Consider the following 14,588-nt stretch of genomic DNA (forward strand, 5'->3'; position numbering starts at 1 on the left):
GATCCCTGACTTGGGACTATCCCTTAAGGGAAGAAATGACAACGCACACCAGTATTCTTGCCTGGAAAATCCTATAAACAAGAAGCCTGGCGGGCTACAATCCAAAGGGTACAAAGAGTCAGACATGACTGAGCGCACACATCTGGCAAAAGAGCTTAGGAGCAGTGGGCCTGGATTCTCATTCTAAAGCAGAGAGACCGTCCTGCTGCTGCTGCTGCTGCTGCTAAGTCGCTTCCGCCGTGTCCAACCCTGTGCAACCCCATAGACGGCAGCCCACCAGGCTCCCCCGTCCCTGGGATTTTCCAGGCAAGAACACTGGAGTGGGTTGCCATTTCCTTCTCCAATGCGTGAAAGTGAAGTCGGTCAGTTGCGTCCGGCTCTTAGCGACCCCATGGACTGCAGCCTACCAGGCTCCTCCGTCCATGGGCTTTAAGCGTACTGGAGTGGGGTGCCATTGCCTTCGTGAGCAGAGCTTTTAAGGCAGGGAAAAGCTCTTTTCTGCTGCCATCTAGTGTGCATCTTGGGAATAACACTTGAGTGGAGGTTACCAGGAAAAGTTCTCTCCAAAGGTTTCTGAGCCAGTGAATAACCCGTCAGATCCAGGGCCATGCCCCACATGCAGTCATCTGTACCCGGGATGCGGCCCACTGGAAAATGGAGTCTTCAAGAAGAGACCTAGAGCAGAACCTGACATACCCTGCATGGACCACCTTCTCACCGGGCTCTGACCTTTTGTCACCTCCCACTCTTGGTTCTCTGCCTTCCTCAGGGTAGGTTTTGAACTAACAGAGTGCTCAGATAGCCTCTGTAAATTATCACATCTGAGGACAGTGAGGTGCAAGCCAAAGATATATTTTTCAAGTAAAATAAGGCAGCCCAGGAAGAGCAGAACGGGGCTGCTGACAGAGGCTGCCCAAGGCTGAGAACAGAAAGCTTGGATGAGGAAAGACGCAGGAAGCCTGACTGTAGCCACCAGGGAGCGCTAGAGAGGTGGGTTGGGGAATGGTCCTGGGCCCTTACCCAGGTGCTGGGGCTGAAGGGGCCTTGGAGACTCAACTCCAGGTGCAGAGTTTGCAAGAGGAGCTGAATACCAGGCTCCTCGGGCTGCTTTGCTGGAACAACCACCCCCTGTACAACTGTAGTAACTGGACCGCTCCAGAGGGTTGGGGTGAAGCCCATCAGCTTTGCCCTGGCATGAAGCATCTTTTCCAAGGCTGGAACCATGCTCAGGTTCAGAGGGCTGGGGTGGTGCAGAAGCATCAGGTTCTGGGGGGTCTAAAGGCATATATGGAAGACCTGGGGAAACAGCAATGATTCAAACAAGACTCCTCCAAAAGATCTCAAACCCATAGGCCAACACACAGACAGCATAGTCAGTAGACCATAGTCAGGCAGCAGTTCAACATGCCATAGCCTAGGGGCAGGGAAAGTCAGACACCCCAGGCAGAGAACAGCCATTCCTACAGCTGGAGCACAGCTCTACAGGAAACACCAGGGCTGCAAGTGCCACAAGTGGCCATCATGTGCAGACCCAACCAAGTAACGGTGAGGGCCAGTGGGGGCCACACTGAAGGCTGAGCACAGGCTTCCTCCTTGAGAAGACAGGCTGAGGGCCCTGTGCAGGGAAGCACTGGTCACCAACACCCTTGGCCAGCACTGGCACAATCATAAGGAGGAAGAAGAAAGTGTGAAAAGAGAACGGTTGCAACAGCTTCCTCAGCTCCTGGGGGAAGAATTTGAGAAATCACAGTACTGGGGCAATTATTTCCTCAGAAGAAGCCAGAACCTAAGGTTCAGGGAGGTGGGGCGGGGAGGGGGGTATTCATACTTTACCCAGAATTTTGCCTCTGGCTCCTAGCCCCTTACTCACTCAATTCCTACTGCAATGTCTTGATGAGGGGATACCAACTCTGGTTACAGAAGAGGCCAGCAAAATCATCTGTGTCCAGTTTCCAAACCATGGACCCTGCAGTGCTCTCTGTTTCAGAAAGCTGAGCTGTGTGAGGGTGAGACCGTGGTGGAGGAGCCCGGGGAAGCCTGGGCAGAAGCCCAGAGCCAGCTTTCTCATCTATGCAGAGTTCTCTTCTCCACACCCCCACAGGACCACGAGTCCTGATTCCTGCTAGAAATGATTCATTCTGGAATCTTATGCATAATATAAGCACAGTGGGGGTGGGCATGAGGGTAGGGGTATGAGGAATATATAGGTTTGTGGCCTTCCTTAGACTGGAAGCCTTAACATCTCAGCCTTTTCTGTTTGGGGTGCTGTCTGCTAATTGTGAGGAGTTCAGTTACCATAGGGAATGACTAAGCTTACCCAAAGACCTGAATCCATTTCATCTTCACGTATTTTTCCATCCCAAGGGCCTTCTTTCCCCCACCAGTTCTCTGGGGCTTCTTTAGGGGATGGCTGTGTGTCCCTTCCGAGTAGGCTTTCCTGGCCCCAGCCCCGTTAGGGGGCCAAGGCTTACCTCTAGTGTGGTGCTGGGGTTAGAAGGTAGGGGTGGTCTGGCCCCAGTCTCCCTCCCTTTTGACACCAGTCCCCACTCAGGCCTCCAACTTGTTCTCAGAGGCCATCTTCCCCTTTCCCCTCCACCATGTCCTTCTCTTGCACTTTCCTCCCCAGAAGGCCCAGCTTCCCTGCTTTAAGACTTCCACAAAAGCTCTTCCACCACAATCCATCCTCTCATTTTCCCCAGCCAGGATCATGCTTCCTCCTCAGTTCCTCCAAGGCATTTTGTCTACAGCTCCGGAAGAACCTGCCTCTGTCTGCCCTTCATAACTGACATGAGACAGGAAGATGAACAAATGCAGGTCCCTCTACAGGAACCGACGACCTCACTGAGGAGAAAGACGTGGAGACAAGTAAATTACTCAAGTTTTGAGCCACCAACTTTGGGCAGCAGTGGAGAGGGTGTCATGTAAGTAAATCAAAGGGTCTATAATTTGAACATTCACCAAATATTGTCAATGGATTGAATAAAATGACATGACTTAAGGAGTTTCAAAAGGGAGGAGTTATGTGTCTACCTATGGCTGATTCAGACTTCCCTGGTGGCTCAGGTGGTAAAGCGTCTGTCTACAATGTGGGAGACCTGGATTCGTTCCCTGGGTTGGGAAGATTCCCTGGAGAAGGAAATAGCAACCCACTCCAGTACTCTTGCCTGGAAAATCCCATGGACGGAGGAGCCTGGTGTCCATGGGGTCGCAAAGAGTCAGACACAACTGAGCGACTTCACTTCACTTATGGCTGATTCATGTTGAGCTTTGACAGAAAACACCAAAATTCTGTAAAGCAATTATCCTTCAATAAAAAATAAATTCATTTTTAAGATGATATGCCTTACTGTATGCATTTTTCCTCTTATATGACTGTATAATTAGTATTTAATAAAATACGAGTATTTTCAGAGTGACACTCAGTACAGAGCAGTTTTTGTCATTGTGTCTTTTCTTGCCAAGTGATAAGGGTACAGAGTGTTATCACATGGGGTTCTGTGAGATGCTGGGATATTTCTTCCTGAAGAGATATCTCTTCTTGAAGAAATAAAAGGATATTTCTTCTTGTAGAGATTCTTAATACTGTCGTTTTCGACAGGCCTTGGGCACAGAACCACCTTCTCCTAGAAGGGCTGAGTCTCACCTTAGTTTTGAAGCTCTCCACATCATCAAAACCTACCCACTATGCCCTGAAAGACATAGGGCACCTTCTGGTCCTTGATTCTGTGCTCAGCAACACCCTTCCAGGAGCAGACCTGTAGGAGAAGAAGGCAGAGCTGGAAAGGCGATGAGAGGCACTGCATGCATTGTCTCCTTGTTATGAGGAGATTCAGTTCAGTTCAGTCACTCAGTCGTGTCCGACTCTTTGCAACCCCATGAACCGCAGCACGCCAGGCCTCCCTGTCCATCACCAACTCCCAGAGTTCAGTCAGACTCATGTCCATCGAGTCAGTGATGCCATCCAGCCATCTCATCCTCCATCGTCCCCTTCTCCTCCTGCCCCCAATCCCTCCCAGCATCAGAGTCTTTTCCAATGAGTCAACTCTTTGCATGAGGTGGCCAAAGTATTGGAGTTTCAGCTTCAGCATCATTCCTTCCAATGAACACCCAGGACTGATCTCCTTTAGGATGGAATGGTTGGATCTTCTTGCAGTCCAAGGGACCCTCAAGAGTCTTCTCCAACACCACAGTTCAAAAGCATCAATTCTTCGGTGCTCAGCTTTCTTCACAGTCCAACTCTCACATCCATATATGACCACTGGAAACACCATAGACTTGACTAGATGGACCTTTGTTGGCAAAGTAATGTCTCTGCTTTTCAATATGCCATCTAGGTTGGTCATAACTTTCCTTCCAAGGAGTAAGCATCTTTTAATTTTATGGCTGCAATCACCATCTGCAGTGATTTTGGAGCCCAAAAAAATAAAGCCTGACACTGTTTCCCCATCTATTTTCCATGAAGTGATGGGTTCTGGCTGCCTAAAACCAGCTTGAACATCTGGAAGTTTATGGTTCACGTATTGCAGAGGCCTGGCTTGGAGAATTTTGAGCATTACTTTACTAGCATGTGAGACAAGTGCAATTGTGTGGTAGTTTGAGCATTCTTTGGCATTGCCTTTCTTTGGGACTGGAATGAAAACTGACCTTTTCCAGTCCTGTGGCCTCTGCTGAGTTTTCCAAACTTGCTGGCATATTGAGTGCAGCACTTTCACAGCATCATCTTTCAGGATTTGAAATAACTCAATTGGAATTCCATCACCTCCACTAGCTTTGTTCGTAGTGATGCTTTCTAAGGCCCACTTGACTTCACATTCCAGCATGTCTGGCTCTAGGTGAGTGATCAACATCGTGATTATCTGGGTCGTGAAGATCTTTTTTATACAGTTATTCTGTGTATTCTTGCCATCTCTTGTTAATATCTTCTGCTTCTGTTAGGTCCACACCATTTCTGTCCTTTATCGAGCTCATATTTGCATGAAATGTTCCCTTGGTATCTCTAATTTTCTTGAAGACATCTCTAGTCTTTCCCATTCTGTTGTTTTCCTCTATTTCCTTTCATTGATTGCTGAGGGAGACTTTCTTATCTCTCCTTGTTACTCTTTGGAACTCTGCATTCAGATGCGTATATCTTTCCTTTTCTCCTTTGCTTTTCACTTCTCTTCTTTTCACAGCTTTTTGTAAGAGCTCACCAGACAGCCATTTTGCTTTTTTGCATTTCTTTTCCATGGGGATGGTCTTGATCCCTGTCTCCTGTACAATGTCATGAACCTCCATCCATAGTTCATCAGGCACTCTGTCTCTCAGATCTAGGCCCTTAAATCTATTTCTTACTTCCACTATATAATCATAAGGGATTTGATTTAGGTCACACCTGAATGGTCTAGTGGTTTTCCTACTTTCTTCAATTTAAGTCTGAATTTGGCAATAAGGAGTTCATGATCTGAGCCACAGTCAGCTCCTGGTCTTGTTTTTGCTGACTGTATAGAGCTTCTCCATCTTTGGCTGCAAAGAATGTAATCAATCTGATTTCAGCATTGACCACCTGGTGATTACCATGTGTAGAGTCTTCTCTTCTGTTTTTGGACGAGGGTGTTTGCTATGACCAGTGCATTTTCTTGGCAAAACTCTATTAGCCTTTGCCCTGCTTCATTCCGTATTCCAAGGCCAAATTTGCCTGTTACTCCAGGTGTTTCTTGACTTCCTACTTTTGCATTCCAGTACCCTATAAAGAAAAGGACATCTTTTTGGGGTGTTAGTTCTAAAAGGTCTTGTAGGTCTTCATAGAACCGTTCAACTTCAGCTTCTTCAGCGTTACTGGTTGGGGCATAGGCTTAGATTACTGTGATATTGAATGGTTTGCCTTGGAAACGAACAGAGATCATTCTGCATTTTTGAGATTGCATCCAAGTACTGCATTTCGGACTCTTTTGTTGACCATAATGGCTACTCCATTTCTTCTAAGAGATTCCTGCCCGCTGCCGCTGCAGTCGCTTCAGGCATGTCCGACTCTGTGTGACCCCATGGACTGCAGCCTACCAGGCTCCTCCATCCATGGGATTTTCCAGGCAACAGTACTGGAGTGGGATGCCATTGCCTTCTCTGTTCCTGCCCACAGTAGTAGATATAATGGTCATCTGAGTTAATTTCACCCATTCTAGTCCATTTTAGTTCGCTGATTCCTAGAATGCCGACGTTCACTCTTAGCATCTCCTGTTTGACCACTTCCAATTTGCCTTGATTCATGGACCTAGCATTCCAGGTTCCTATGCAATAATGCTCTTTACATCATCAGACCTTGCTTCTACCACCAGTCACATCCACAACTGAGTATTGTTTTTGCTTTGGCTCCATCCCTTCATTCTTTCTGGAGTTATTTCTCCACTAATCTCCAGTAGTATATTGGGCACTTACCGACCTGGGGAGTTCCTCTTTCAGTATCCTATCATTTTGCCTTTTCATACTGTTCATGGGGTTCTCAAGGCAAGAATACTGAAGTGGTTTGCCATTCCCTTCTCCAGTGGACCACATTCTGTCAGACCTCTCCACCATGACCCACCCATCTTGGGTGGCCCCACATGGCATGGCTCAGTTTCATTGAGTTAGACAAGGCTGTGGTCCATGTGATCAGATTGGCTAGTTTTCTGTGATTATGGTTTCAGTGTGTCTGCCCTCTAATGCCCTCTCGCAACACCTACCGTCTTACTTGGGTTTCTCTTGCCTTGGATGTGGGGTATCTCTTCAGGAATGCTCCAGCAAAGCGCAGCCACTCCTCCTTACCTTGGACGAGGTCACCCGTCTGACCTTGAACGTGGAGTAGCTCCTTTCGGCCCTCCTGCGCCCTCGCAGCTGCCACTCCTCGGACGTGGGGTAGCTCCTCTCAGCCGCTCCTGTGCCATCGCAGCCTGGCACTCTTGGTCCCATGAGGAGACTAGAGACTAAAAATTCATGTCTGAGAAGCCTGGAGAACCGAGGAAGTTCTAGACTGAGTGATCTAGAACTGTGGATTTAGTGAGGCACCTGGGCTTAAGGATAAAACCAAAAGGACATACATGGGATGGAATTTATCAGACCAGAATTCACTATGCCTGGCATCCTAGTTCAGAAGTTACGGGAGAAGGAGCCCCTGCTCTGCACAGTACTCAGGGTGCTTCTGGGTTTTCTTACTTCATAGTAAGCTAGCAGTCTTTGGTTCCCCTCCGTCTTTGGTGAAGGGATCAGGAATTCCATGCCCTGTGGCTTGAGCCCTCACTGTGGTGTCCAACGAGGAGGCCAGGGTAAAGGATCGTCCGTAGGTGGGCATAGCCACCATTGTGTGGCAGAGTCCTGGTAGTAGATGAGGAGTGTCAGGGTTAATTTTCTTTGCCTTCAAACTGGGTCTGCTCATCCAAGGCTGGTGGCTCCAGAGGAGTTTCATGAACCTTTACTGGGGCTCCAACCCTGCCACCATCCTCTTTAGATCCTATCTTAGACCCTCAACCCAGTGAGAGAAGCTACATGGACCTATAGCCAAGGGCTTGGGCTCTGGAGTCTGATGGTCATTGACTGAGTAAATATTTATTGAAGGCTTGCTGTGTGCCAGGTACTGTCCTAGATGCTTGGGATAACTCAGTGAGCAAAGATCCCTGCCTTACTCAGCAATTTATTTGACTGCTAAGCCTCAGCCTTCCTATCTATAAAATGGAAGTAATAAAAGTATTTGTCTCTAAGAGCATTGTGAAAATTAAAAGATATAATGCATGTATAAGATCTAAGACAATGCAATAAAGGGGAGCTGTGATTATGATCATTACAATCACCGCTGTTTCACTTTCAGTACAAGAGCAGAGAATTTTATTTATCTCTGTATCCCCAGTGCCTAGAACAACACCTGACACTGAGATGCACGAATAGAACAAATGAGCACAGGGCTTCTTCACCACCTCTGCACAAGGCCTTCTCCCATCGTGTACTGCTTGACATAACGCCCCCAGGCTTACAACATGAGGAGGTACACCATACAGCCCTGTAAAATAAACAAATAACGAAGACTCTTCCTTGCCAGGATGATGGGCTCATTTTCTCCAAGAAGCCATTCTGCTTTAGTCCAGATTTTCTAGTTACCCTAGCAACCTCTTAGCACTTAGGTTATTTTCACTGTACTGACTGACGTGTATTTCTTTTTGATGGTCTGTAAGATTTACCTCTTTGATCAAATTAGAGTTTTCTGAAAGCAGAGATCAGAGTACCCTGCTAAGCTCTGTGGCGTTTTTATCCAAATTTGGAAAATTCACCCCTCTGATCAGAAGCAGTCTGACAGGGCACACAGTACGCAGAGTAGAAGGCCTCTTTGTAGGAGGGGAAAGGCCTCCATTCCCCCAGATTGACCCAGAGCACACAGTTTGGAGGGCACCATGCCAGTGGGGGTTCTACCCACTCACTTCTCAACTGAAGGGTTTTGTGTGTCTCCCCACATGCCTGGGCTGGCTTCCCCTGGGACCCATACAGTTTTCCAGATGGGAGTGGAGGGTTGGGCTGTGTGAGATCTAGACACCTGGCCCCAGTGCCTAAAGAAGTATACTTTATTTGTGAAAGAGTCACACAAGTCCTAAAGGTTCCACCTAGCTGACACACAAAGATGTGGGCTCCTCAGAATTAACAAATATTTTAATTTAGGACACTTTGTTGTTCTTGTTTATGCTAAGAAGGAGAAATGATATGGCCAGTCTTGACTTTTAAAACTTAGAATGGGCTTATAAAACCATCTAGCCTACTCAGTGAGGAAGAGATGGGCAGGAAACCCCCCCACCCCCCACCCCCAGTCTGGATTCAGGTCTGCCGTTTCCAGGGACTGGGGTGGGGTAGGGGTGGCTCTTCCCTGAGTGATGTCCCCTGAGATGCGATCAACTTGGGAAAGCTCTTGCCTGTTAAAGCACTTTCCAGAATGTTAGTTAGTGACAAGGAGCAAAAGTTATCCATTATTATGAAGGAAATGGGATTGAGGGTATATGAAGGGAGCAGGAACCATTTGGACTGGAAACTTGAGCTCAAAGACAGCCTCCCAAATAGTCACTGGTTTATATGATACTGTTAGATTGGTTTATTGTGTCTAATATAAGCCAAAATGCTACACATTCTGTCACATCAAGAAGAATAAAATACCTAGGAATAAATCTACCTAAGGAGACAAAAGACCTGTACTCAGAAAGCATGAAAGCTGGCTCCTGCATGGAACACTAAAAACCAACTTTTATTATCTACAAGAAGTGCCTATCTTAACACTGAACGTTAGTGAAGACTTTAAAGGAAAACATGACAGTCTGGTTGAAAAGGTAAAAGACTTTTTGAGCACTTTGTGATCTTGCTAAAGGCTACACGCAGCCAAATGATTCCACCTTCTTCAGCTTTGTATCTGCATAGGTCCATTTTCATATGACTCTCTTCTAAATCCAAGTTTTTAACTACTTTTGTTCCAAAAATAATTTTTTTATATGAATCCTATACAAAAGTTAAGGTCTGCCTAGTCAAGGGTATGGTTTTTCCAGTGGTCATGTATGGATGTGAGAGTTGGGCTGTGAAGAAGGCTGAGTGCCGAAGAACTGATGTTTTTGAACTGTGGTGTTGGAGAAGACTCTTGAGAGTCCCTTGGACTGCAAAGAGATCCAACCAGTCCATTCTAAAGGAGATCAGTCCTGGGTATTCATTGGAAGGACTGATGCTGAAGCTGAAACTCCAATACTTTGGCCACCTCATACAGAGAGTTGACTCATTGGAAAAGACCCTGATGTTGGGAGGGATTGGGGGCAGGAGGAGAAGGGGATGACAAAGGATGAGATGGCTGGATGGCATCACTGACTCGATGGACATGAGTCTGACTGAACTCTGGGAGTTGGTGATGGACAGGGAGGCCTGGCGTGCTGCAATTCATGGGGTCGCAAAGAGTCAGACACAACTGAGCAACTGAACTGAACTGATACAAAAGTTTATAACTAGCTTCTCTCTCTCTCTCTCTCTCGGGGATTTAAAGAAGCAAAGACATTTAAGTATCCCTTACAAGAAGGAGTCTGGGGGTAGGTGGTTCCAGAATCATTATAGTAGTTAAACTACATCATAAAGGATCCAGCCTCCTTCTGTCTTTCCTTTATTATCCTCCTCAGATGGTCGACTCTTTCTTTTTTCCTGGTGCTTCTCATCTCACTAACCAGTTTCTTAGCTGGAAACTTTAATGCTACATAGCAAATGGTAATATGTCCTGTGTAAGTAAATTAGTGTATCTATTAAAAATTGAAACATGGAATTTAAGGAATCCCTTGTGGCTCAGCTGGTAAAGAAACCACCTGCAATGTGGGAGACCTGGGTTCGATCCCTGGGTTGGGAAGATCCCCTGGAGAAGGGAAAGGCTACCCACTCCAGTATACTGGTCTGGAGAATTTCGTGGACTGTATAGTTCATGGGGTTGCAAAGAGTCAGAGTTGATTGAATGAATTTCAGTCACTGAAAACTATAAGATGCTGGTGAAAGAAATCAAAGAAGACACAAACAGATGGAAAGATATATCATGTTCATGGATTGGAAGAATTAATATAGTCAAAATGTCTATATTACTCAAAGCAAACTACAGATTCAATGCAATCCCTATCAAATTACCAACATCATTTTTCACAGAACTAGAACAAAAAATCTCAAAATTTGTAAGAAGAAACAAAAAACCCCAAATACCCAAAGCAATCTTGAGAAGGAAAAGTGGAGCTGGAGGAATCAAGCTCCTGACCTCAGACTATACTACAAAGCTACAGTCGTCAAAATAATACAGTGCTGGTGCAAAAATAGAAATAGAGATCAATGGAACAGGATAGAAAACCCAGAAATAAACCTACGCATTTATGGTCAATTAATCTATGACAACAGAGGCAAGATTACAATATTGGAAAGATCCCTTCAACAAAGGTACTGGGAAAACAGGACAGCCACGTGTTAAAAAATGAAATTAGATCTTTCTTTAACTCATTTACAAAAATAAGCTCAAAATGGATTAAAGACCTAAATGTGAGACCAGACACTAAAGATCTCCTAGAGGAAAACATAGGCAGAACACTATCTGACATAAATCACAGCAACATCTTTTTCAATCCATCTCCTAGAACAATGGAAATAAAAACAAAAATAAACAAATGGGACCTACTTAAACTCAAAAGTTTTTCTTTTGAAAACTTAACCAAGTTTTCAAAAGAAAACAATAAACAAAATGAAAAGACAACCCACTGATTGGGAGAAAACATTTGCAAATGATTTGACTGGTAAGAGATTAGTCTCCAAAATTTATAAACAGCTTATAAGGCTTAACAGCATCAAAGCAAACAATCCACTCAAAAAATGTGTAGAAGACCTAAACAGATATTTCTTTAAAAACAAAATACAGATGGTCAATAGGCACATGAAAAGATGTTCAACATCACTAACTATTCAGTTCAGTTCAGTTCAGTCACTCAGTCGTGTCTGACTCTTTGCGACCCCATGAATCACAGCACGCCAGGCCTCCTTGTCCATCACCAACTCCCAGAGTTCACCCAAACCCACGTCCATCGAATCAGTGATGCCATCCAGCCATCTCATCCTCTGTCGTCCCCTTTTCCTCCCACCCCCAATCCCTCCCAGCATCAGAGTCTTTTCCAATGAGTCAACTCTTCGCATGAGGTGGCCAAAGTACTGGAGTTTCAGCTTTAGCATCATTCCTTCCAAAGAACACCCAAGACTGATCTCCTCTAGAATTATTAGAGAAATGAAAATCAAAAATACAATGAGATATCACCTCACATCAGCCAGAATGGTTATCTCCAAAAAAATCCACAAAAATGCTGGAGAGGATGTGGAGAGAAGGAACCCTCCTACACTGTTGCTGGGAATGTAAATTGGTACAGCTACTATAGAGAACAATATGGTGGTCCTTGAATAACTAAAATTATAGCTACCATTAGATAAGGTGTTATGTCCAACTCTTTGCAACCCCAAGGATTGTAGCCTACCAGTCTATGAAATTCTCCAGGCAAGAATACTGGAGGGGGTAGCCATTCACTTCTCCAGAGAGCTACCATATGACCCTGCAATCCCACCCCTGGGCATATATCCAGAGAAAAACATGATTTGAAAAGATACATGCATCCCAATGTTCATTGCAGCACTGTTTACAACAGCCAAGACGTGGAAGCAATCTAAATGTCCATCAACAGATGAATGGCTAAACAGGATATGGTGTGTGTGTGTGTGTGTGTGTGTGTGTGTGTGTGTGTGTGTAAGAATGAAATGATGCCATTGGCAGCCACATGGATGGACATAGAAAGCTCATAGAAAGCTGAGTGTAGTACATCAGACAGAGAAGAGGAAATATCATATGACATCCCTTATATGCAGAACCTAAAAAGAAATGATACAAATGAACCTACTACAAAACAGAAAGAGACTCACTTAGAAAATGAGACATGGTTGCTGGGGGAAAGGATAGTTAGGGAGTTTGGGATGAACATGTACACACTGTTATATTTTAAATGAATAACCAACAAGGACCTACTGTATAGCACATGGAACTCTGCTCAATGCTATGTGGCATTGGATAGTAAGGGAGCTTTGGGGGAGAATGGATGGACACATGTATATGTTGTGGCTGAGTCCCTGTACTCTTCACCTGAAACTATCACAATATTGTTAATCAGCTGTTGCTGTTCAGTCGCTCAGTCATGTCCGACTGTTTGCAACCCAATGAACTGCAGCACAACAGACTTCCTTATTCTTCACTATTTCTGGGAGTTTGCTCAATCTCATGTCCATTGAATTGGTGATGCCAGCCAACCATCTCATCTTCTGTCATCCCCTTCTCCTCCTGCCTTCAGTCTTTCCCAGCATCAGGGCCTTTTCCAATGAGTCAGCTCTTTGCATCAGGTTGTCAAAGTGTTGGAGCTCCAGCTTCAGCATCAGTCCTTCCAGTGAATGTTCAGGGTTGATTTCCTTTAGGATTGACTGGTTTAATCTCCTTGCAGTAGAAGGGACTCTCAAGGGTCTTTTTCAGCACCACAGTTAGAAAGCATCAATTCTTTGACACTCAGACGTTTTTACGGTCCAACTCACATCTGTACATGACTACTATAAAAATCATAGATTTGGCTATACAAACCTTTGTTGGTGAAGTGATATCCTGCCTTTTAATACTCTGTCTAGATTTGTCATAGCTTTCCTTCCAAGGAGCAAGCGTCTTTTAATTTCATGGCTGCATTGATTTTGGAATTAAAAAAAAAAAAAAAAAAGTCTGTTACTGTTTCCATTGTTTCCCCATCTATTTACCGTGAAGTGATGGGACTGGATGCCATGACCTTATTTTTTGAATGTTGAGTTTTAAGCCTGCTTTTTCACTCTCCTCTTTCACCTTCATCAAGAAGCCCCTTAGTGCCTCTTCACTTTCTGCCATAAGAGTCGTAACATTGCATATCAGAGGTTATTGGTATTTATCCCGGCAATCTTTATTCCATCTCGAGCTTCATTCAGACCAGCACTCACATGATGTGCTCTACATATAAGTTAAATAAGGAGGGTGACAACAAATAGCCTTGATACTCCTTTCCAAATTTGGAACCAGTCCATTTTTCCATGTCTAGTTCTAACTGTTACTTCTTGACCTGCATATATATTTCTCAAGAGGCAGGTAAGGTGGTCTGGTCTTCCCATCTCTTTAAGAATTTTCCATAGTTTGGTGTGATCCACACAGTCAAAAGCTTTAACAATGAAGCAGAAGTAGATATTTTTCTGGAATTCCCTTGCTTTCTCTAGGATCCAATGAATGTTGGCAATTTGATCTCTGATTCCTCTGCCTTTTCTAAATCCAGCATGTATATCTTAAAGTTCTTTGTTCACAAACTGTTGAAGCTTAGCTTGAAGGATTTTGAGCATCACTTTGCTAGCATGTGAAATGAGTGCAATTGTGTGGTAGTTTGAACATTCTTTGGCATTACCCTTCTTTGTGGTTGGAATGAAAACTGACCTTTTCCAGTCCTCTGACCACTGCTGAGTTTTCCAAATTTCTAATGGCATATTGAGTGCAGCACTTTAATAGCATAATCTTTTAAGATTTGAAATAGCTCAGCTGGAATTCCATCACCTCCACTAACTTTGTTTGTAGTAATGCTTCCTAAGGTCCACTTGACTTCACACTCCAGCATGTCTGAATGTAGGTGAGTGATGATACCATTGTGGTTATCCCAGTCATTAAAACCTTTTTTGTATAGCTCCTCTGTGTATTCTTGCCTCCTCTTCTTAATATCTTCTGCTTCTGATAGGTCCATACTGTTTCTATCCTTTATTGTGCCCTTTTTTGCATGAAATATCCCTTGGTATCTCTAATTTTTCTTGATGAGATCTCTCGCCTTTACCATTCTATTGTTTTCCTCTATTTCTTTGCACTCTTCACTTAAAGCCTTCTTATCTCTCCTTGCTATTATTTGGAACTCTGCATTCAGATGTGCATCTTCCTTTTTCTCCTTTGCCTTTAGCTTCTCTTCTTTTCTCAGCTATTTGTAGGCCTCCTTAGATAACCATTTCCCTTTTTGCATTTCCTTTTCTTGGGGATG

At 44.6% G+C, this 14,588-nt stretch overlaps 1 protein-coding gene across 1 annotated transcript in view; it reads right to left on the reverse strand.

Moving 5' to 3' along the window:
* Window positions 1-419: 419 nt before the first annotated feature.
* Window positions 420-14,588, reverse strand: part of CHIT1 (chitinase 1) — a 40,087-nt gene continuing 25,918 nt past the window's right edge. The window contains 8 exon segments of the mRNA XM_027565930.1: window positions 420-1,123; window positions 1,126-1,296; window positions 1,871-1,969; window positions 1,972-1,996; window positions 3,644-3,683; window positions 3,685-3,755; window positions 7,165-7,182; window positions 7,184-7,418. Coding sequence (XP_027421731.1) covers window positions 1,053-1,123; window positions 1,126-1,296; window positions 1,871-1,969; window positions 1,972-1,996; window positions 3,644-3,683; window positions 3,685-3,755; window positions 7,165-7,182; window positions 7,184-7,418 — 730 coding nt within the window. The 3' untranslated portion in view covers window positions 420-1,052.

Source organism: Bos indicus x Bos taurus, chromosome 16, assembly GCF_003369695.1.
Source record: "Bos indicus x Bos taurus breed Angus x Brahman F1 hybrid chromosome 16, Bos_hybrid_MaternalHap_v2.0, whole genome shotgun sequence".
Classification (NCBI taxonomy): Eukaryota; Metazoa; Chordata; class Mammalia; order Artiodactyla; family Bovidae; genus Bos; species Bos indicus x Bos taurus.